General features: G+C 40.9%; 1 protein-coding gene and 1 pseudogene across 1 annotated transcript; both read right to left on the bottom strand.

Moving 5' to 3' along the window:
* Positions 1-6,213: 6,213 nt before the first annotated feature.
* Positions 6,214-9,394, bottom strand: LOC115737535 (annotated as a pseudogene).
* A 4,266-nt stretch (positions 9,395-13,660) lies between these two features.
* LOC115737437 (G-type lectin S-receptor-like serine/threonine-protein kinase SD2-5) lies at positions 13,661-16,959 on the bottom strand. The gene is given in 2 exon segments (XM_030669558.2): positions 13,661-15,536; positions 15,538-16,959. Coding segments are annotated over 2 exon segments (2,454 nt in total). The 5' UTR covers positions 16,381-16,959; the 3' UTR covers positions 13,661-13,925.
* Between the last annotated feature and the right edge of the window lie 7,787 nt (positions 16,960-24,746).

Here is a 24,746-nt window from a genome sequence, read left to right as displayed (position 1 = left end):
GTAAAATTTCCTTTCCTTGGCCCAACTTGGCTTCTGCATATCGAGCTAAGTAAATTGATTCTGCCGAACAACAGTTTCTGAACTGCAAAAAAATTGCATTTTCATGAGAAGGGATATGGGTGGCTATGGCTATTTAGGCCACAAAATTTCCTCTTCTGAGCAAATTGAATTACAGTCGGTGCTGATTCCCTTGTGGATCTATATGGCATGGTGCAAGTTCAATGATACGATCAATCTGACTGTTGGCTTCAAGTCCTTTAACTTGGAATTTCTCTCATGTGCCCTTTGTGGAGAAGATACTATTCATGTGGTAGAATGAACTTCGTCAATCACTACAAAATTACGAGATGTTTTACTGGTGATGGCCCCTTGTAATTGTGGCCTGCATTAGTCCTTGGAATCTGAGGGGCACAGGAATTTGACCCCTTGATTGAGAATGCAAGAGCATGGCTCCTCTTTTTCAGCCCTCCCTAGTCATATAAAATGGAATAAAACGAAATGAACATCTATGTTAAGAGACACAGGGAGAGAAAGAGACAGAGAGCGGCAGAGAGAGAGAGAAATAGACAGAGATATTTTTGGCACTCAAGATCACTGTGGCCACCGCCGCAGTCACTTCGAAATGGAGGTCTTTTCGATCTCTACATTGACTAAGTTGATTTTAATTGATTATATTAATCAAAGAGGCTGTTCAGCAGCAGAGGAGGCCATCATCATCACCAATGGCATCACAAAATATCAGCAATCACATCTCTCGCGCTCGCCCTGTCTCTCTCTGGATTTTTTTTGTTTGCTTTTGTTTATGGCCACAAATATTTCAAGTCTGTGGTCGCACTCGGTATGGGTCGCATGGTGTCCACATCTTGTTCTTATCAAAGTGATAAGCCGATGATCATCCTCGTTGATTAAAGCCACCAGCCGGCCACTGTCCCAGGTAAAGTTTGGTGCTAAAGCCGCAAAGGAATGCTGTCATTATTGCTCGATTCTTTGATGGTGTTTGTACTGGTATTTGCAAGTAGCAGGATTGCTTTTTGTATTGCGTGTCTTCGATTCATTAAGTCCGCCTCTTTTGCCGTAAGAATCACACTCCTTTTCAGTGAGATGGGATTAATCCCTGCTCAGTGGTCCCATGGGTAATTATGGCCACGGGCTGTGAACCACCGGTTCCGATTCATGAATCGGCTGTTCCAGTTGGTGGCCATGATTGAACTGGAACCGGCCCTTGAAGGGGCGGTTCCGATTCCGGGCCGCTTTAAGAGCCGATTCCTGTTTTGAATTTAAAATTTAATTTAAAATAAAAAATTATCAAATAAAAAATAATAAATTGTCAATTATAAATTATAATCAAATTGTACATTGTAATTAAATTTGGAGGGAAAAAAAGGGAGAGAGAAGAGGCTTGAACTTAATGAGTTATCATTAAGCGCTTACATATTTTCTTGGGGATAGAAGAATCAAAATTCATGTAATTCTTTTACCTTTGATAACTCCAACTTACCTCATCGTCAATCGTCGCTACCCGTTATGATACTCGTGGCGGTGGTATCTCCACTATCATCATTGAAGAATTCGTCGTCTGGATCCAGCTCTTATTGTCGAAATTTAGCTTTTGTCAAATCATGGACACAAACTTGAGCCTTCATAGCATCCGGATTTAATCTTGAACAGTGGTTGTCCAAAATTAATCCTCCAACGTTAAATGCTTATTCAACCGCAACTAGTGAAGAATGGGTTGCTAACATTTGTCTTGCGATGAGAGCGAGGACTGGCAATTGGGTTGAATGAATCTTCCACCATTCCAGAATTTTGAAATCAGTCCTGTGTTCGGAATCACGGAACTCAAAAACAATGGTTAAATAATTTTCTAATTCGAAAATATTACCTATTGCTCCATTTTATCTTTTTTGCCTACTATTAAGCGGATTATACCCTCTACTAAGTCTACAACTCTCCTCTGTTTGTGAAGTACTAAGTTAAGAAGATCTACTATTACCTAAATCATATCTACTACAAAATTCATTATATAATGCTATTATAGCATCTTTAACCTCTATTTGTATAGTTTTAATATCTATTGTTTCATTCAAATGTAAACAATTATAATAATAATCATTTAGATAATCATACAAACCATCTAATTTAGTACGTGGGTTGAAAACAATAGCAACCAAGTAAATAAGAGGAATGCAGGCATAATAATGTAGCCATTTTGCTTTCATTACTATAATAGTCGGAATTAATTGAACATCTTTATCATATTCACAAAAAATACTAAGCGATATTAACATATTCTATTAAAAATAAATGCGTAGTAGGATAATAAACACCAAATAAAGTATAAATTACATCATTAAAAACTTTCAAAAAATCTATGTTTTTTTTTTTTTTGCAAACAACCCAATCTTACGGAAGTAAACTAATTTTGAAAACATTATTTGAAATAAACGTACATAATAAATCTTTATAAACAAAAAATTAATAAAGCAACTCGTAGGTAGAATTCTAACAAGTCGAATATCTTTTAGAAATCTTTTTTATTTTGTCCATGTGGTTTACAAAATCTGCCCCATTTTTTCATAACTTTGGGTCAACTCCATAAAAATTTAATTGCTCTCTTTATTGGGTGAGAAAAACCTCAAGAGTTCATAAACCATCTTGTACACATAAATTTAAAACATGACAAGCACATCTAATGTGAAAATATTGTCCGCCAAAAGAGGGCTTACAAATATTTTCTAAATCGAGAATGGAAGCAACATTTGACGCGGCATTATCAAAACCAACTGAAAAAACTTTATTAATCAAATTATATTCTTCTAAAATTTGCCTAATCATTCTATAAATATTATTGGCCGTATGCCTTCCATCAAACACTCGAAATGTAAGTACTCTTTTTTGAATATTCCAATCGTCACATATCCAATGACATGTGATACCCATATATAAGAATGAATTTGTCAAGGATCACTCCAAATGTCATTACCTATATGCACACGTCCATTGAAATCAGCAAAAAAATTTTGCAAAGCCTTTTTTATTTTTTATAAACCCTAAAAAGTTCGCGTTTAAGAGTAGTTTTCGGAACATGTTTTGCTTGCGGAGCACATGCAGTGTTGAAAAAAATTCAAACCAAAATTTTCACCAGTAGTAAAAGTAAATGTTCAATGGCAACATATTGAGCTAATATTTCTTTATAAAGTTCATCATTATAACGAAATAAAGGAGAAATATTAGGATTAGCGTACACGGAAATTTGTTGTTGCCTGGTGTCGATCCCCGCTTGCGTTGTATGTTTTTGCGTCGGATGCCGACGGTATATTCCATAACCATCTCCTTTATTAAAATTGTATGATTTCGTACAATATTTACGGTTTATTTTGTACTTGTCTCCGCTTATATATACATTGTTGAAGTGTTGGTATAAGTTGGATGTATTCTCACGGGCTGCCGTTCCGGCTTTTTTGCTTGTCGACGTTTCTTCTACGCCGGTAGGAGGATGAAGACTTTCTTGCGTTGGGACATGCTCGACATTGGAAACATAGTTGATATTATCATCATCGTCTACCCAATATGTAAACTCACGAGAATCATATGTTGAGGATAATCGGATTCTCCCATCCCCATTGGCATCGGGTTCTTTTCCTCGTCACCGCCTTCGCTTCCACTTGCTATTTTCATCAGAAAATTGAGCTGAAAGCCTATTCAGAAAATCGACAGGATTGAGTAGGGATTGACCGGATTGAGAGAATTTCAAATAATTTGAGAGAAATTGTGAGAAAAAATGAAAGGGGAGGAATGATATTTATAGGAAATTTAAGAAGGAAAAAAAAGAGGGAGGGGGGATAATTGCAACGACAAGCTCTTTCCCCCCCTTTTTTTGGGCGGTTTGGAACCGGTCCGGAACCACCTGGTTCTAAATTTTTTTAAATTGGAACCAGCCCGTGAGCGGCCGAGCTGGTTCCAGGTTATTCCACGGGCCCCGCCGGGCCCAAATCGGCTCGTGGTCATGTCTACTCATGGGGAGGAGTTGGAAATATCAAAAGGTAAATAAATATGTGCAAAAGAGCTGAACACTCGAAAGAGTCTTAAACATATTATACTTTTACCGATTTAATCCTAAACATTTTAATTTTGCCAATTTAGTTTTAAACATTCTACATTTATGCCAATTCAGTCCTAAATCTTTTTTTTTTGTGCCAATGCAGCCTTAAAACTTTTTTAGTTGTGTCAATTCGGTCCATCTAGTCAATTTTGGTCGGCCGATACCGACGTGGATCCAACCGATGTTGACGGGGCATTTTTTGATGATATTTTAATATTTTTTTAAATTTTTTTAGATTTCTTTCATTTTTTTTTTAAAATTTTTTTGTTCATCTTCTTCCTTATAAACAGAGAAGACCTAATGAACAGAGAAGAAGAGTCGAGGAAAAAAAAAATAAAGATGAACGGTCATGGCATTGGCTATTGCCTCCAGCCGGCAGAAGGCCCATGGTGAGGTTGAACCTCGGCGCTACCGGCGGCGCCCGTCGAGCGAGCTCGCACAGCCATGGCGCCCAAAGACGGTGATGGAGCTCGAGGTCGAACTCGCGAGGCTGCTCGAGAGGGAACCAAGGGAGTTGGTTAGAGACCGGAGAGTGGCCTCGGGGCCGGACCTCACCGAGATAGATCTAGGCTGGACCTAGCTCGCCCAGCGGTAACACTAGTGGCCGGTGAGGTTTGACCTTGCCATAGGCCTTAGCTAGCTAGAGGCAATAGCCAAAGCCATGGTCATTCATTTTTTGTTTTTTTTTTCTCTGACTTCCTCTTCTCTATTCATCAAGAAGAAGATGAATAGAAAGAATATGAACAAATAAAATTTAAAAAAACAAAATGAAAAAAAATGAAAGAAATAATTTTTTAAAAAATATTAAAATATGATTAAAAAAATTGCACATTCAGCATCAATCCAATTCACGTCGGTGCTAGCCGACCAAAATTGACCCCGATGGGCTAAATTGGCACAAATAAAAAAAGTTTAGATTCGGATCGGCCCCAAAAAAAGGTTTAGGATTGAATTGGCACAAATGTAAACGGTTTATGATTGAATTGATAAAATTAAAAGGTTTACGACTGAATTGGTAAAAATGTAAGAGATTTAGGACTTATTTTTGATAATTTTCCCCCTGAACGGGGCGTTTTGCTCTCTTACTTATTAAGTACTAGATTGCCATAAAGAAGAACCTGCTCTTTTCTTGTTAACATTCGTACACCACAGATGCTAAAAATGCAGGAAAGACCTTCGGTTTGCCTTTTGGAATGGATATTGCTCAGTTGCTTGGAGCCAATTCTCTTTTTGTACCAGTTGCTGGGTACTTTGATTATTCCTACATCAGGTGCACCAGTTTGAAACATTGGATCGAACCGCGATCTTCAGTTTCTGGTTTGTAGTGTTTTGCCCACAAGTACCCATTTTTCCGAAAAGAAAGATGGAATGTCGTAAATCCCTGGTTCATCGATCGGATTTTTATAGTACATCCTAAGTTGTTTAGAAAAGCCTGTGAAAGAAAACAGAGAATGAAATAACTAACTTATCGGTAAACGTATCTGACTCCAAAAAGTGACAGTCTTGCTGAAGCTCAGTAAGATGCGGACTTCATGCATTCAACTCATGATTGAAAACTTCACCAAGTCTTTTGGTTCGTGAAACACATCCCACGGAGATATTCATGGCCTAAATCGTACAATTTACATGAAGGAATCCATTTAAGATGAAAAGCTTGAATGCCCTCGGTACCCAAGAGTTCATCCTATGTGAGACTATCCTAACATGGCTCACGGGGAGCGGGAAGATCGTCAAATTGGACCCACTTTCATTTAAAAGTTAAAACACTTGAGTTATGTGTTAACTAGCATATATTAACTACTCAACATCATACCAGTTATTCGATATGGGATTTTTCTAACACAACTTACATGATCGCGTCCCTCAACGGACATGTTTTGTATAGCCAAACTCCAGAATTCCAGGATGGAAGCACCAGAACATTACTGGCAGGAAGACAAAGAGTAACTTCACATCTAGCAATAGCTGCCGCAAATTGGAAAAATGGCAAAATGATGACCTCAACGTTACACGGAAGAGTGCAAGTTTAATAGTAGCACACTAGGAAAATATCATTGCAGCTCATTCAACCATTTCTTAGAAGAGAGGATTATCTTCCTTGAACAATAAAGTTTCAAAAGAAGCTAAAGGTTCTTTCAAATTCAATTGGGCGTATGTTATGCTTCTCACAAAGCATTGTACCACACGCAAAAATGAATCGTGAAATCTGAAAAAACTGCAGTTCATTCATGACGATATATCACAGATTACAGTACATGATGTGTCGCAAAAAGCGAGATATATCTCCCGCTTTTCACCAATTTGAAAAATTACCTGGGACCTGACAGCTGAACTTCTGAGAGCAATGCGTCACTACTCCAATCAATTGGTCCAGTTGAAGTGCCGTCTTCATGGCTCCGTTGATAAAAGATCTAGCTAGTCTGAGGGCCGAAGTGAAGAGGAAATTGGGGGATGAGGCAGGGCACAAAGGCCCTCAAGCATTTGAACCACTTTAGTCATAGGTGGCCTTAAATGCATTTCATCCTGTATGCACCACAGGGCAACTTTGATTGCATCCACAATCCTCTCGTCAGTTTCGTCGAATTCCAGTCTAGTGTCTAGAATTTCCCCTGGCTTTCCTTCTTCCAACATTTTGAAGGCATAAGAAGGAAATGGGCCTTTTCAGAAGATTCTGCAGGATCATAATTTTTCCAGCCTCCGATGATCTCAAGCAACACCACTCCATAGCTATAAACATCGCTCTTCTCAGATATAGGGTTGTTTTTGATCCATTCTGGTGCTAAATAAACCCTTGTGCCCCTTAATGTCGTATGCAGAAGGCTCTCTTCCCAGCTCATTAGCTTGGCCAAACCAAAGTCCGATACTTTCGCCACAAAATTATCATCCGGAAGGACATTCTCGGGCTTGATGTCGCAGTGGACAATCTTGACTTCACACTATTCTGTAGATAAGCTAATCCCTTGGCTGTACCCACAACTATATTGAATCTAGTATTCCAATCCAAAATCTTACTGGCCTCGCATTTCTTGGATATCTATTTGTCCACAGACCCATTTCCCATGAACTTGTACACAAGAAGCCGGTGAGCCCCCTCTGCGCAGAAACCTTTCAGCTTGACTAAATGGACAAGATCGATGCTCCCTATAATACTAACTTCAGCTCTGCACTCTTTCTTTCCCTGGCCTATACCCTCCAGTTTCTTTACAGCCAAATGAGTACCGCCCGCGAGAACACCTAGGTAGACAGGTCCAATTCCTCCTTGCCCAATCTTTGAAGAGAAGTTTTTCGTTGCTCTACTCAGATCGTCATAACTGAAGCAGATAGGCATGCTGGGAAGACTGTCCCAGAAATTGTCTTCTTCGAGAGTTTCTTCAGAATAGTCGAGCAACGACTTCTTTTTCTGGAGATACCAGAATCCAATATAAGCTAGACCGGCAATGACTGCAACAGCTGCCAAAATGATGACTGCAATCACAATCACATGCTCCTTATTCTGGTTGCCTTTGGCCCCAGAGGTATTTGAAACCTTCATGTACGAAACATAACCATTCAAACCCGGATCAGATCTTTTTAAATTTCCTATCTGGTCAAAAAAGAAGCAATCACCAGAACTGCTATTAAACAGTAGACGTTACAAGAGCAATTGCTTCGTCAAGCTTCTATACAAGCATTCACAGTGAGCTTCAGAGGGGGAGTCACAAACCCAAGTGCAAAATAATCAAGCTTCTCTCCTATGTACGCAAAATCTACTAATCTGGAAGACGAGTTACATGACGATAGAGGCTGAGTTCTGCAGTTGCCATTGAGAGCGGGAAGGCATTGACACCAACTGTCAAAGTAACAAACCTTGTAGGGGTTACAATATTCTGGGACACTGCACGAATTCTGGGGTATCTGAGTAGCTTCCGCAGTTACTGACTTCCCCCTTTGAAGATTAAAAACGTGAATCGACCCATCGGAGCCCAACATCGCAGCACACAGGGCATTTGGATTGTAGTCGTTGGAGAAGACAAACTGCCAAAGTAAGGTCTTATTTTGATCATAGAAGTTCCATGAGCTTGAGACCAAAACCACCGAGTGAACATTGCCATTGTTGCTAATGCTAACATTTGTTCTGCAGCTGTCGCCTTTCATTGACCAATAAATTTGTGGAGTTTGATATCCGGCAGACAATATCAGATCGCCCGACAAAATGTCAAGATACACCAATGTATTGTTACGGTTTGGGAAACTTTTGAGACTCATCCCTTCTACAAGTTCCTGACCACTCACAAGAGTATCTGTAGGACTGCTAAAACTCTGCCAGAGGATCTCCTCATTCTCCCCAAGCAACACCGAGTTACCGGAATCCAGCAATTCCATGGCACTGACCTTTTGTCCGGCCGTACCGGTCCACCAGAGGAAATCATTCCCCCTCTTCAACTAGACATCCCCATTGTTGTCAAACACAAACTTATCAGGACTGCTGACTAATAGTCTTCTGTCAGCAGTCCAAATGACCTTGGAACAGTTGATATGAATGATGTTCAACACAAACATAGTGACATCAACACCAGTGTAAAATCCCAACAAAAATGCCAAATGGTTAGATAGCAAGAACCTCCCATTGTAATCCACCCACTCCATCTGAGAAGCTTGGAATCCAGGCTGAATCTGGCCAACAAGTGGAGGACCAGAAAAGCAAGTCCCGGAGAACACGAGGATGCGGAAACACAGGTTTCTGACGACTGCCGAGAAAGACATCAACTCCATAGTAGGACCAGTACGGATCTGATTCGAGCAAAGAAAAGACAAACGAGGAAACAGATGACACCCAGAAATCAAATCCTGAGCTTGACTAAGATTGACAAGTAAAGTTTTGTACTTTGAGATTATGACTACCAGATTCCAATTCAATCACTATGAACGCTGTGAGCTGGGGAATAAAAAATGATAGAGGAAAGCCTATAAATTGCAGGGGCTGTGAGGCAAAGTTCAATGTGGTCAATGAAGCAGCGAAAGACATTGAGGCTGTTGAGCTTTACTTGTGGAAGCTGAGAAGAGGAAATGGCAAAAGAAATCAGTTGACATCACAGCGGGACCAGGATGTCTAACCTTGTCGTCTTGATTCCTTTAACAGTACATGGATGAACAGAAAATTTTGGTTTTTCTTGAGCAGGCAGCGGGGGACTTAACACAGCTTCTTCCTCAGTGGATTGACACCGAGAGAGAGAGAGAGAGAGAGTGGAGTTGGCGGGAGTCCATGGAGTCGAGGTGGTACTGGACAGGGTGCATCGTTGGCATCCGTTGGCCACAGACAGACGAGTTTTTTTTTTTTTTTACCAAATTAGGTTAATTTTTTTTTATTTACTGATTTGGACTGCCGCATGAGACCCAAGTGCCCCACAAGCCACTTGCCTTTTTTTTTATTTTTATTTTTTTATTTTTTCTGTTAACCATTTTTTTATTATTCAATTTGTTATAACCAATCATTAACTTCAATAACATCCTCCCTCGCCACTTCAATTAAGTGGAATTCACCGCCTTCGTCTCCAGTCCCGCAACGTCGAAGCCGCCGTCGTCTTCCTTGACGCGTGACAATAGAGCGGGAACGCGAAAATTGAGTGGAAGACGTAGTTCTCGGCGTTGGGGACTGAGGTGGTGTCCTGGACCACGGACACCATCATCGAGTCATGCACCATGATGACACGGCTCGATTCCGAGGAAAGGGAGTGGACGAGCGAGGCGACGGGGCTGCGGAGCGACGAGGCAACATCGAACGCCGGTTGGAGGTGGGACGGGAACTTGTGAGGCGAATCAGGGTTCGGGGCAGGAGACAGGAAGGGCGGGGTCAGGAAGTCATGGAAGCAGATGTCACTGGTCGCGGACTAGGCCGGGAGATGGACGAGGTGGGCGAGCTCGAGGAGCTGGTTGAGATGGCCTTGCACCGGCAGAGGCACCATGATCACCATCGCTAATCCTGAGACGTCTTTCATTTTTGGGCCGTTCGGTAATTTTTGGACATGGTTTTGATCAAACATTTCCTTTATGGTGTCTAATTTTTTGAAAATGGGGTAGCTCAAGAGGCAAAATTTAAGGAATGGAATGGCGAGGTGGGATCGTTCTGACCATTCCCATTATCTTTTCTCCTTTATAACTCTTGTAAAATTGTTTATAGAGACGTGTCATTTGTTGAAAAATTATCGTATTAAGACAAAATAAATCACATCGCGTGGACGTCGGAGAGGTGGACGGCGAGGTGGAGCAGGGTCTCATGGAAGGGGACGCCATGGCAGTTGACGACGGAGGAGATGCGGTCGGCGAGGAGCTCCTGGGCGAGGGACTCGGACTCGAAGTGGACATCAGTTGGTTATAACAAATTGAATAATAAAAAATAGGTTTAAAAAACAAGAAAAACAAGTTAAAAAAATGTAAATTATGTTATTTTTTTTATTTACTGATTTGGGTCTCGCGCGACAATTAGATCAAATTTTTTTAGGAAAATGCCTCTCTAACAGTATTGTTAGTGACTGTACAATCTCAATTATAAATTCACGGACCATCACTGCGTGTTTTGCATAAAAGACTCATTGATTGGGAGATTATATGGTTAGAAATAACTTACAATACTGTCAAACTGTCATGCCAGTAGTTTTTAATTTTTTATTGTTAAATCCCCTACGCATGTTGACCCTATCTTCTATGCTTCTGTCAACTTTGGCCACTTATGTATGAAAGCAAAGCATAAGCAAAGAACATGGCTTCAAATATCACTAATGAAGCACAGTGAAAACGGGCACTACACATTTGATGAATTGTAAAATTTCAATAGTTGATGTCCAACGTAGACCAAATTTTGGAATTGACAGTGTCGGCAACTAATCTTGACCTCAAACATAACTAATGAAGTACGATGAAAACGAGGAACTCACTTTACTCCACGGGCCCCTCGTTGAGTATCTAAGTATTTAAAATTTGCACTTACAAGACCCCAAAAAGTCGTCCGTCAATTTTTTTTTTCTTCTTCAAATGATGAAGTCTTTCAAGTAATTGCTAGGGATAGCGTTGCTTTCTGGCTTTTCTACAAGTGGAAATTGCCATGCAAAAGATTTGTGTGGGGTGGAGACTCTTCTCTTTGCCAAGCGACGCTTGATATTTTGCATCACACGAGGCCAATAGAAGAACCAGTAAGAGATTAGTAAGAGGCTAATAAACAACCATAGGGATGAACCAACGGCTAATCCTATATTACTACATCTAATAAGTCTTTGATTGAGCGTCGTCCCTATTTCTTTGACTAGTATGAATACGTTACAAATACCATTCGTACAAAGTTGCCGATGGTTGGGGGGAAAATGAACTCTTTAATAGGATATCATGGAAGCGAAACCTAATGCAAGAAAGGGAAACGTTATGGATGTTAATCATCGTTACTACACTGTCGACGCCTATCCATCGAGTGATCTCTCCTGGGTGACACTTATGCGATCGCAAAATTGCTTGCCATACATGGTTCTCCGACTTCGGCTTGTGCCGATTGGTCCCTAAAATCTTAACTCGGGCATGACCTCAAAATAATCGTCGCCAGAGAGGCAACCACACTTGATGGTCGCCGCCATCTAAGAGGCAGCCCCCTCTTGCTAGAAAGGCGGCTCGACACAGCTGAGAGGTAGTCCAACGTGAAAGAGAGGTTGTGGTGTGAGAAAAATCCGATTTTTCTTATGTCTACTCTATTGAGAAATGCTATCCTTGTCTATTCCATCCTCTCTTCTAGGATTTTTTTCATCTGGCTATATCCATCTTTTATCCTATCTTAGACAGCTGCCAAACATAAGATATGTTTAGCCTGGCTTATATCTCGATGACCAAAAGCAGCCTAAGTTTACTTTCCCATTTCTCAAATTGCAGCCTCTCCTCGGTCATTTCTCAATCTCGCTTTCTTTTCTCTAGTCTCCTCTCCCACTCCCTTCCGATGGCGCTTGAGTTTGTCAACTCTTGGGCTGCTCGATCTCTCTCTATCTCACGAGTCTCGACTTATCTAGTTGCCTTCTCATTTCGTCTCATCTCTATCCGTCTCACAGGTCACAACCTTGCCTTTGTCGGTCGACTATCAATCAACCAACTACTAGGTACTCTCTCCATGTCAATTTTTGTTTTCGGTTTCTTCGTCAAATGTTTCGAATTCGATGTGTGGTAGTTTGGATTTCTTCGACAATTTGCCATTGCCAATTGATGGGTATGACTCGTCACCAACTATAACCACCACCCGTTTGTATTTTTTAAAACTGCCCTAAATTAGTTCCTCTGGATTTCGTTTCTCGTTGAGAATAATTTTCTCAAAACAAGAAGTGGATTGTGCTCGTAAACCTGGTGAATATTTTGTCGGGACCGCTGAAGTTTTCATTCAGAAAATTCCTTACCTTCAACATGTTTAGAAGACATGAACAATATTTTGGAGAAGGGACAATATCGGGTAAGAAAGACCTTGACGTTCTTGCATCGATGGTGCCCGGGATTTGACAATGAAATGCCTTTTCGGTATAGATACTTCATTCGAGTGTTTTTTTTTTCCTCGTGTATACATGTTTTCTAAATAGTTATTGCATTTTTGTTTAGGCTTGGTTCCTTCATAAACGAAACAAAAAACTAACCTTCCATGGTCTACACAGTCGATTTCAATTTCCAAAAATTTGAACTGATCCTAACAAGGTAGCTTCCAGGTTCCGACATGTAAACTCCCATAATCAATTACTCCAACTGCATCCTCATCTATTGATTCGAGAAAAAAGGCACATAATATTTCAAATGCCGACATCCAGTCAACGATTGACTCCACCTAACGTTGACTGGACACCCCCCACCTTTCATGGAATTGAAACTTTCGTATGTCTTGCGAAAAACCAAATTTCACCGCTTGAGAAATCAAAGCCCGATTACGACATCCACTCATCCTTGCAAACTATTTCCAAGTCGTTCGGCACACGAGACGCATCCCGCTAAAATATTCGCGGCCACCTACCTGTACCTGGAAGTAGTTTGCAATTTAAATCCAACGCTTCATCAGGCCCTACTGAGGCAAGCTAAGCATTTTCCAGCGGCAAACTGAACCCAGAGTCAAACGCTCGAACCTCCCTCTTTCACACTTACGGGCACCGGAAGGAACCACATCAACGTCATCACATGCACCGCACAGACAAGATTGTCGCCTAAACTAGCAGAACAGTCTTTCCAGGAATGCAAGCTTTCATAGATGATCGAACGAAGAAGCTACAGGGTTAAATTTGCATGGACATGCCAAGCTTGACTCGGGGACGGACCTCTAATCTACGAACTAATTTATTCTAGCTCCCAACGAGTATTACTTAGGCCATTGGAAATGGCTTGACCGGTACAGGTCCTTGCAAATTTTGGAACTTGACGTGTTTGGGGATGGCCAAACTCCTGAATTCCGGGACGGAATCTCTAGAATATTACCGTCAGGAAGAAAGGGTAACCTCACATCTAGCAACAGCGGCAGCAAATTCAGAAAAATGCGACATGACGGCCTCAACGTTAAACAGATGAGTGTAAGTTCAGAAGTGGCAGACAAGAAAGGATCATTGCAGCTCATTCAACCAATTCTCAGAAGAGAGGATTATAATGTTCGAATGGGACAGTTTCAAAAGAACCTAAAGGTAATTTGTAATTCAATTGGGCATACACTATGCTTCTCACCAGGCATTGTTTTACATCACACAAAAACGAATCCTAAAAACTTGAACAACTGTAGTTCACGATGATATATCACGGATAACAGGACCTGTTTCTCTTTCATTTGTCACCGGCTTTTTCACCAATTTGAAAATTACCTAGGACCGGACAGCTGAACTTCTGAGAGAAATGCATCACTACTCCAATTCGTTGGTCCAGTTGAAGTGCCGTCTTCACTGCTCCATTTATAAAAGCTCAAGCTAGTCTGAGAGCCAAACTGAGAGGAAATCGGGGGATGAGGAATGGCGCAAAGGCCCTCGAGCATTTGAACCACTTTAGCCATTGGTGGCCTTAAATGCATTTCATCCTGTATGCACCACAGGGCAACTTTGATCGCATCCACAATCCTCTCGTCATTTTCGTCAAACTCTAGTCTACAGTCTAGAATTTCCTCTGGCTTTCCTTCTTCCAACATTTTGAAGGCATAAGAAGGAAAATGGGCTTTTTCAGAAGATTCCGCAGGATCATAATTTTTCCTGCCTCCGATGATCTCAAGCAACACCATTCCATAGCTGTAAACATCACTCTTCTCAGATATAGGGTTGTTTGTGATCCATTCTGGTGCTAAGTAACCCCTTGTGCCCCTTAATGTCGTATACACAAGGCTCTCTTCCCGGCTCATTAGCTTGGCCAAACCAAAGTCCGACACTTTCGCCGCAAAATTATCATCCAGAAGGACATTCTCGGGCTTGATGTCGCAGTGGACGATCTTGACTTCACACTCTTCATGTAGATAAGCTAATCCCTTGGCTGTACCCACAGCAATATTGAATCTAGTATTCCAATCCAAAATCTTACTGGCCTCACATTTCTTGGATATCCATTTGTCCAGAGACCCATTTCCCATGAACTCATACACAAGAAGCCGGTGAGCCCCCTCTGCACAGAAACCTTTTAGCTTGACTAAATGGACGTGATGGATGCTCCCTATAATACTAACTTCAGCTCTGAACTCTTTCTTTCCCTGGCCTATACCCTCCAGTTTCTTTACAGCCAAATGAGTACCGTCAGCGAGAACACCCAGGTAGACCGATCCAAATCCTCCTTGCCCAATCTTTGAAGAGAAGTTTTTCGTCGCTCTACTCAGATCATCATAACTGAAGCGGATAGGCATACTGGAAAGACTGTCCCAGAAATTGTCTTCTTCGAGAGTTTCTTCGGGATAGTCGAGCAACGACGTCTTTTTCTGGTGATACCAGAATCCAATATAAGCTAGACCGGCAATGACTGCAACAGTTGCAAAAATGATGACTGCAATCGCAATCGCAATCTCACGCTTCTTCTTATTCTTGCTGCCTTTGGCCCCAGAGGTATTTGAAATCTTCATGTATGAAACATAACCATTCGAAGCCTGATCAGATCTTTCAAAATTTCCTATCTGGTCAAACAAGAAGCAATCACGGGAACTGCTATTAAACAGTAGCACGTTACAAGAGCAATTGCTTTGGCAAGCTTCTATACAAGCATTCACGGTGGACTTTAGAGAGGGAGTCACAAACCCAAGTGCAAAATAATCAAGCTTCTCTCCTATGTACTTGAAATCTACTAGTCTGTCAGACGAGTTACATGATGATAGAGGCTGAGGTCCGCAGTTGCCATTGAGAGCGGGAGGGCATTGACACCAACTGTCAAAGTAACAAACCTCGTAGGGGTTACAATATTCTGGGACACTGCACGAATTCTGGGGTATCCGAGTAGCTTCCGCAATTACTGACTCGCCCCCTTTGAAGATTAAAAAACGTGATCGACCCATCAGCGCCCAAAATTGCAGCCCACAGGGCATTTGGATCGGAGTTGTCGGAGAAGACAAATCGCCAAAGTAAGGTCTTACTTTGATCATAGAAGTTCCATGAGTTCGTGACCAAAACCACCGAGTGAACATTGCCATTGGTGCTGTTGCTAACATTTGTTCTACGGCTGTCACCTTTCATTGACCAATAAATTTGTGGAGTTTGATATCCGGCAGACAAGATCAGATCGCCCGACGAAATGTCGAGATACACTGACATATTGTTACGGTTTGGGAAACTTTTGAGCCTCATCCCTTCTGCAAATTCCTGACCACTCACAAGAGTATCAGTAGGACTGCTAAAACTCTGCCAAAGGATGGTCCCATTCTCCCCAAGCAACACCAAGTTCCCAGAATCCAGCAATTCCATGGCACTGACCTTTTTTCCGGCCGTACCAGTCGACCAGGCCAAATCACTCCTGCTTTTCAAGTAGACATCCCCGTTGTCGTCAAACACAAACTTATCAGAACTGCTGACTAATCGTCTTCTGTTAGCAGTCCAAATGACTTTGGAACTGTTGATATGAATGACGTTCAACACAAAGGTTGTAACATCGACACCGGTGTAAAATCCAAACGAAAACGCTGAATTGTTAGATAGCAAGAACCTCCCATTGTGATCCACCCACTCCATCTGAGAAGCTTGGAATCCGGGCTGAATCTGGCCAACAAGTTGACGACCAGAGAAGCAAGTTCGGGAGAATAGGAGGACGCAGAAACACAGGTTTCTGATGATTACTGAGAAAGACATCAACTCCATAGAAGGACCAGTACGGATGGATTCGAGTACCAAAACACAAATCAATACGAGGAAACAGATGACACCCAGAAATCAAATCCTCAACTTTGCTAAGGACGACAAGTAAAGGTTTGATCTTTGAGATCAAACTCCCAGTTTCAATTCGATCGCTATGAACACTTCTGGACAGTTTGGGGAAAGGAAAAAAATAGAAAGAGGGAAAGCCTGGAGGAGGAGCTGTGAGGCAAAGTTCAAATTTGAGATTTCTTCCAGTGGGGGGGAGGGAGGCAGTGAAGCAGGGAACAAGATTTGAGGCTATTGAGCTTTACTCATGGAAGCTTGGGATAAGAAATTGCAAAAGAAATCAGCTGACACCACAGATGGGAACAGGATGACTAACCTTGTTATCTTGATCCCATAACAAAAACTATGGATTGAAACAGAAAGCTTCTTGGTTCCTCTTGAGCAGGCAGACTGCGAATTAACACAGCTTCTTCCTCAGCGGATGCTCACAGAGAGAGAGAGAGGGAGAGGGAGAGGGAGAGGGATTGTTTGGAGTGAGCAGGAGTCCATGGAGTCAAGTTGGTAGTGGACAGGGTTCATCGTGTTTGATCTCTGGCCGCGGACAGGTTACATCCGTTACATATAGTAATGGGGAAACCTCTTTTATGTTTTTTTATTTGGGTCATAATTTTAGTCTATTTTTAGCTGCCTGTCTTTTCCTGCCCTTTTCCGCGTGAATAGCTTGTGTTCATAAATTCCGACGGATGTTGGAACGGGGAAAACACCTGACGGGTTTTACACTTGTGACCCTGTCTTTTGCGCTTCTTTCGACTTTGACCGCTTTATGTACGAAACCATGAGCACGTGGCTCCAATGCTATGGACGAGTCATCAGTAACCCGCGTGCGGCAATCTGACCACAAAAAAACAAAATCAGCGCGTGCCAAATTGAAAGCGTGTATTTAAATAAAGTGTTAATATTACGAAAAATATCAAATTAATATGTCTATAATAAATTTATTTCAAATTATTTTTTTTAAATATAAAAATCCTAAATTGATACACCTTTGATAAATTTACCTTAAACTGATACGTTTGTAACAATTTAGTTTCCGTTAGTTTTCGTTAAATTTTATCATCAAATTGCTAATTTGAATGACACGTGACAATTGTCGAATGTCACGTTTAGGATTTTTACCCTCTATTTGTCACATGTGTATCAATTTAAAGTTTTCGTAGTACTAATCCAATTTAACAAAATATATCGGAAGGTAAATTTGCCACATGTGTATTAATTTGAGGTTTTTGAGGGTCAAAATAATTAGTTTAGATAAATTTATCATAGATTTACTAGTTTGAAATTTTTTGTGATTGAAAAAATAGATTAGGATAAATTTGTCATAAGTGTACCAATTTGAAATTTTTCATGGTATTAATCCTTAAATAAATCATTCTCAATATCGAGTATGATCTTTTGACATGACGTCATTTAGCATACTTAGATTTTATCATTTCGCTATTTGGGTAGGGAATAAATTATTGATGAGTGAATCTATGTTTTTGTTAGAAGATGGTTTATTCAGCCAAAAAAAAAAATTATAACAAAATTAGACAGCTTTCCACATCGCTCAATACTTATTATTGGTATTTATATTCGAATAATATGCATAGGAAATGAAATTAGTTATCTCAGACAATAACAAAATATCAAATATTATCCCTAATATCCAATAAAATCTCGGACAAGATTTTCTAAAGAAGAAATCTTTAATCTCTATAAATATACTTTATTGGTGATGGATGCTTGTCTTGTCTCTAAATCAACGTGAACTCGCTATCAAACAGCTATCAAGTGATCCTTGAGTGATATTTACTTGATCAATTTCCACAAGTTAGAACATGTGGCCATTTTTCCATATGGCCAATTTTTCCTTTGGGCCTCCTTTTTTTTCCTACTTTTGTTGAGTGGATGACTTCAACCTAAAAAGTTAGATCGTTGCACTAAAGTCAATTGACATAGCGTTAGGGGCATCTCCACAAAATCACCCTCACCTGTAGGAAAACCGCGGCAAGACTAGCCTTTTCTTTCATCTACTTTTTGATGGAACCGGTAATCATAGTTTCTAGAAACGTATTGGACAATCGATATATGAAAAGCGGTGGTAAAGTTCGTTTGCAATGACGTTTTCGGACCAGCTACCAATGTACAACTGTGAAGAAGAGTTTGAGATGTAGCAGTTTGAATGGATAATAATAGTACAAATAGTCTTTGGACTTTAGTTCAACATGCAATATCGTCCATGGACTTTTACTTTAGACGACATGATCCTGAACTTTGGCATAATACAAGATGTCGCTCATGAACTTGTAATTTATTCAATAATTCGCCCCTTTTGCAGCGTGAAAGTGAACACGATATCCCTTTGCAATTTGCACTTCCACTCTCACGGATAATGCCAAGACGTAAACAAAGGGAAAAGGAGGATGGAGACGAATCAGTGGGATCAGGTCGTGGCACGACCTCAAAGCGTCGGCGAGACTCGCTCAGCTTTTGGCCAAAAGCAAACATCGCCAGACGTTTTGTATTTCCCTCGATCAAACCCTGCAATTTGAAATTGATGGCCGATCACATGTTTTGAATTTTGGAGCAGTGGGGACGTAGTGGGTGTAAAGCGAGGTTGCTTCTCTTTCCCCCACTTAATTTCGAACACAACATGAGGACGGGAATTGACTAGAGAAAAAGTAAGCACTTGGCTTTATAAAGGCACGATTGTGTCCCACAATCATCTCCACTAGCTCTTTATTTTTTTTTCCGGGTTAGTGAAAAAGGGACGGGAGGGATGACCAGGACCGGTGATCTTCTCGGTGTTAATATAGAAGTTCCACGCCGCGTGACGAGAGATTTTATAATCACTGTTCATTTTCAGGGAGACCATCTCGTCGTCCCATCATGATGCTAGTGGGAGTAAAATCGAGATTATCGGACGACATGGGCACGGCTGAGCCTACTCCGCAAACGAGCCAAGTCTTCCTAAGATCGAAAAGTGAGCAGGGATTCGAAGCTGTGGCTTGGGGCTTCATTGTCCTCGGTACTATCATGAGGGTCGAATTTTCTATAAATTGGTGTTTTTACCTCCAATTAGCAGGTTACCTCGTAAAAACGAAAGCTCGTTAAATTGAAAAGAGAAATTTTCCCCCTACCCTTTCTCTTTGATTGTTTTTCCTTCTATGTTCTCTTGTTTTTTGCTTTGCTCTCCCGATATAAATCTAGATCTGGCAACTTTGCTCTCTCAATCTTAGATTTGGGAGCTTTTATCTTCCGATCATGCTCTAGATCTAGGGGTTTTAATGAATCAGTACTTCACCTCCAATTTCAATGGTGGTCACATCAGCTCTGATGTCAGATTAATGCTTGTTCAAGATGTTTTTGTTAGAAGCTCTGGCGTCTCGCATTTGCTAAAAGGATCGCTCTCACATGTGTTAGACATGAATTTGTTCAACATGTTTTTGTTGTCTTCGTATGATGATGGTGTTGGGGATGCCAAACCTAGCCGAAATGCAAAGCCATAACTACATATGAGTGTGATTCGGTGATCGGCTGTCTATCCTTTTGCTTAGACACGATCACAGATTTGTTCTCCAGGACGAGCCTTTATGATATACCTTGATATTTCAATTTTAGTTTGTTTTGCTGCTCTGTAGGATTGCATTTTGTTGGTAATCAGCAGATTTTTCATTTGAACAGAAGAAATTGAAAAGAGAAATTTGAGTATTCATGAACTTTAAGTTGGTTTTCGATTTGATTGAACCTAATCCGGTGAAGTGATCTTAACCTGAGTAAATCTCTGGAGCAGCCTCCATTCATCATCAAAAAATCCCCCCTCTAATCACGGGACGGTCGTTCTTTTCCTTGTCACATGGAATAATTGTTATACAAGACGGTTTTACTTTCTCTTCCCCCACAATGTTTCAGGACTAGCCCCTTGCACGATCGACGATTCAGATAATTGAGAAAATCGAATGGAACCACAAATCTTCGTCGGTTTAACTTTGAGGTTTTTCCTCTTTGAATTTTCTTGATGGTCGGTGTCATTAAGTCTAAAGAAAAATTATCCAATCGGTCCTAAGCCTATTGTTAATAAGCCGATTCAATCATAAACTTTTCAATTTTGTTAATTCAATCATAAATCTTTGCGCAAAATTCGAATAATAGTCCTTTCGGCCTATATTCACCGGAATTTCCTAACGTGATGGCTCAATCATGGCCAGCCACTCTTCATGATACATCGTCATGTCATCGATTTTCGAGGAAAATTAGCTAGAAGAACCACATTAGAAATTTCGGGGCCAAAGTTTTCGAATTAAAATTTTAAAATAAAAATTAGGACTGAATTTGCATCCGTTTACACAATTTCCCCTTAAAGCTTGTCGAGTTTGTCTCAAAACTCCTTTACGTGGGCGGATCGCGATTGACTAGATTTTGAATACATAGCGGGGCACACTAATCTTGACCCTTAATTCCAATTAGTAACAATTATGAAAAAGAGGAACCTTGTTTGACTCCACGCAAGACCCCAAAGTCGTCCTTGAATTAACCTTTTTCTCTAGATCGAGTCCTCCAACTAATTTCCAGGAAAATTTGTTGGCTCCCTGGCTCTTCCAGAAGGAAATTGCTCCGCAAAAGATGGAGGGGAAAGCTCTTCACTTTGCCTGGCCACGCTTCATCTCATGCATCACACACGAGGGCCAATCGAAGAATCGGTAAGAGATAATAATTAAGGCTAATCCGACGACCGGAGCGATGACTTAACAACTAATCCGATATTAATTGGAGCAGTTAAGCTAAGTATATTAGCCGGTGCTTCTACGTTGTTTAGTTAGAGAATCACCTAACACCACCAACCATCTCAAAACTTATTGCAAATAGACGCTCTTCCATTCTATATGTCGGCATTGCACTGTCTCCCAATACATTGAATTAGTCTTTAATTAAGCAGTCGTCATTAAAGCATAGCCCAGCGTGCTCAATTTTCCCCAACTAATACGTCACCCCACTAATTTTAAAAGATAGGACTCTTCTTCCATTCACAAGCCGGCTAATTCGCATGATGTGGAGGGAAAATTGTCCAACCGATCTTGAATTTATCGTACGGATGTCAATTCAGTCAATTTTTTGCCGAAAATTGCTAAACTTGGCGGTGTGCCATGTAGGACAATCAATGACGACCGACCCATCGTGTTGACGATTTTCGGTGAAAATTTGCGGGAAAGACCACATTTGAATTTCATACAAAAAATTTTGGACTAAATTGGAAAAAAAATGAAAGTTTATGATAATATTTACGTACATACATGACCGATCGGGTAATTTTCCCCGTGCAGTATTACCAAAGATAAATTATTGAGATATTAATCATCCTAGCAAGATTGCCAACACTTGTATATCACATGATCTCTTTCGAGGTGTGAAATTTAACTGATCGTGAAATTACTTGTGATAAGATGAGATTAATATGGGGTCTGTGTCTTCCACGATTGTTCCCTAATATCTCCGAATCGCACATGACGGCTAAAACAGTGAGCAATAATATTGATGTATATTTTCACTTGGTACTCCAAACTCTCAACACATATGTATGCTCGATTTGATTCGCTCTTATCTTGCTACGCCTTCATCCCGAATCATCGAGAACAAATATATAAGACAATATCGTATACGAATAAAGACGTACGGACAAGCCCGATAATATAAGATAGTAGAACGATGATTAATAAACACATCGACTCAAAGCGATGTGTGGCCCCATCAATCTCCATCCCGCTACCGGATGAATTCTCGAATGTCAACATCCTGTAAAAACATTGTTTTTTATTCATTGGGAAGTAAAGTTTTTTTTCATGAATTGTGTTAATTTTCCGTCACAATCCGTAAGCCTCCTCGAACATGATGCGATGGTGTATTGTGCACGGGACTGAGGAGGAACGTCGAGGGCGACATTCATCGAGTCAACGACTGAATCCACCTAACGATGACTTGACCCCATGGCTCGAGAAATCATGACATGCGCTCAGCTCAGAGATTGATGTGCTACACCGACCAACCACCTATCATCGGAGATATTTTTCAAATGCCAACCGCCCAAGGTAATATTTCTCGAGATAAAGTCATCGTATTTGAAGAAAGTATAACGGATACGATTGGACCGGCACTACTTAAAGATATTCGAAGACTTTTGAGATCACTTTCGAAGTTCAAAATTCGTCATATCTTTCGAGAAGGCAATCGACCCAAGTAGATATTGGTGTAGTGAAGCGATTAGATACCACGTTCTACTTGCAACCTCCAAGGCAATTATCCCATATTTTATTTAGTGATAAAGTTGGAATTGCTGATTTTAGACTATAATTTGTTTTAGTTTGTACTTTCTATTTACCAAAAAAAAAAAAAAAGATGTATTAACAACGATTGACCTATGATGAGATAGAAACGTTGAATTAGGGATGAGTACGTTCTGTTTCAAATTAGAGCCGGACTAAATCATCCAATTCTAAGCGGTTTCCGGCGGAACCAGTCTAGCTCGTGGTTCCGCATAAGGAACCCACTGATCAGACCCCCAAGACCGGACCGGAACGGGGAGGCATTATACCTTTTTGTATTTTCTTAGTTTTTGGTTCGACTAAAGCGTAAGAGGTAATGCTTCTTTGCTTTTCATGAAGGGGGTTGGCAGTGTGTCCGATGTCGTGCAGAACTAACAAGATAAGAACCAACTTATACATTTTCCTTCCACCGTGCACTTCCCCGAATCAACGCATTTCCTAAGGAAAGAATTGTCTGCCTTATTCTCTTTAAGTTTGACTGAGCTCCTGATCTGATCAGATTGGAGAAGAGATTGAAGAAGGAGAAGATGCCTCTTCGGATGCAGCATTCTCAACATTTAAACTACTAGAGAGATCCCAAACTCGGAAAGATGAAGTGAATCGAACAATCCGCAAGTGTTTCAAATATTTTTTTTTTATAAACAAGGAGTACACAATTGGTATCGGGACCGACTGGTGTAATTCTCCGATGAACAGGGTTAGTTTCCAGTTTCGGGCTGGGAACCAGGCCACCCTCAAACTGATCACCCCTAAGTTGAATGGGTGGTACGCCGTGCTCTTTGAGATAGGTCGACACGTCATAGGCTCCAGCCGTTCGATTCGATGCACTGCAGCCTCGGAAAAGATCTATCAACGCGATGGCTAAGTCGGACAGGGCCGGGCCTAAAGGGCCTCGTCCGAGCCTGTCGGTGGGGTGGCAAGTTTAAACGGGCCTGATCCTGCTGGCGGGCTTAGTGTGGTGTGATTCTAATGGGAACTAATAATATCCGGGCCGGACCGGTCCGGGCCTAACAAGCCATGACCTACTAACCAAGCCTGAAGAAACAATGGATGGGCTTATGGGCCGCCTAATTGTTTGCCCATGGATCTTGCATGTGGTGCTTGCTATCCATCTCACCACTGGGGCAACCCGTGTCCTCCCGACCCGAGCCCAGTCAGCACACTTTAGTGTAAATGTCTGCAACTTGGCTAGACTTTTGACGCAAGCTCGATCAAGGTTACTTTTCTTAAACGTCAAACTCGATCCTATAATACAATCTACACCATTGGCTGGCTTGACTTGAAAAAATAGCATGTTTTCTGCTTGTAATTACGATCTAGATCTAACGGATATATGACTTAAGAGTTCACTTCACTCCCCGATCAATATCGAAACATTCAAGTCAAGGTTTGTAAATGCCAGGAGGCCCTATCTGATACTTGAACAGCTCGAACTTGGTGTAAACAATTAAGGGGTCAAGCTCGAGTGACTTAAGAATACATTTGACCCATTTGTCCCAGATTAAGATCCGAAAAGACATTGCATGAATGCGGAGACACGGTCTTTATGGGAAAAGTAACCCCCTCCCCAAAAAAACAAATTCTAAACCTATTAACATCGGTACCAATCTAATCTTAAAACTTTCAGTTGGATTAATTCAGTCATAAACATTATCGTATTAGTATCAATTAAATCCATCAAATCAATTTAGACCGGAAAAGACAAAAACGTGAAAATGTTTCCCGCCTAAATTGGCTGGATGGACTGAATTGGTATTGATGTGTAAATTTTTAAGACTAAGTTGGTCAAATTGAAAGGTTCATAGCTGAATCAGTACTAATGTAATAAATTTAAAACTGTTTTTCCTCTATTTTATCTCTTGTTAGTGCAATACCCCACTCCTTGAAAGAGTCGCTTCAACTTCGTTCTTCAAAGATGCATTATTTGCTTTTTGTCCCCTTCCTTGGCTCACTTGTCGAAGTGACATGGATCTTGGGTTGAGAGGGCGACTAGTGTCCAAACGGAAC

The sequence above is a fragment of the Rhodamnia argentea genome, chromosome 2 (assembly GCF_020921035.1).
Source record: "Rhodamnia argentea isolate NSW1041297 chromosome 2, ASM2092103v1, whole genome shotgun sequence".
NCBI classification, from domain to species: domain Eukaryota; kingdom Viridiplantae; phylum Streptophyta; class Magnoliopsida; order Myrtales; family Myrtaceae; genus Rhodamnia; species Rhodamnia argentea.
Note: the sequence above shows the minus strand (reverse complement) of the source record. Positions and strands in the feature narration are given on the sequence as shown.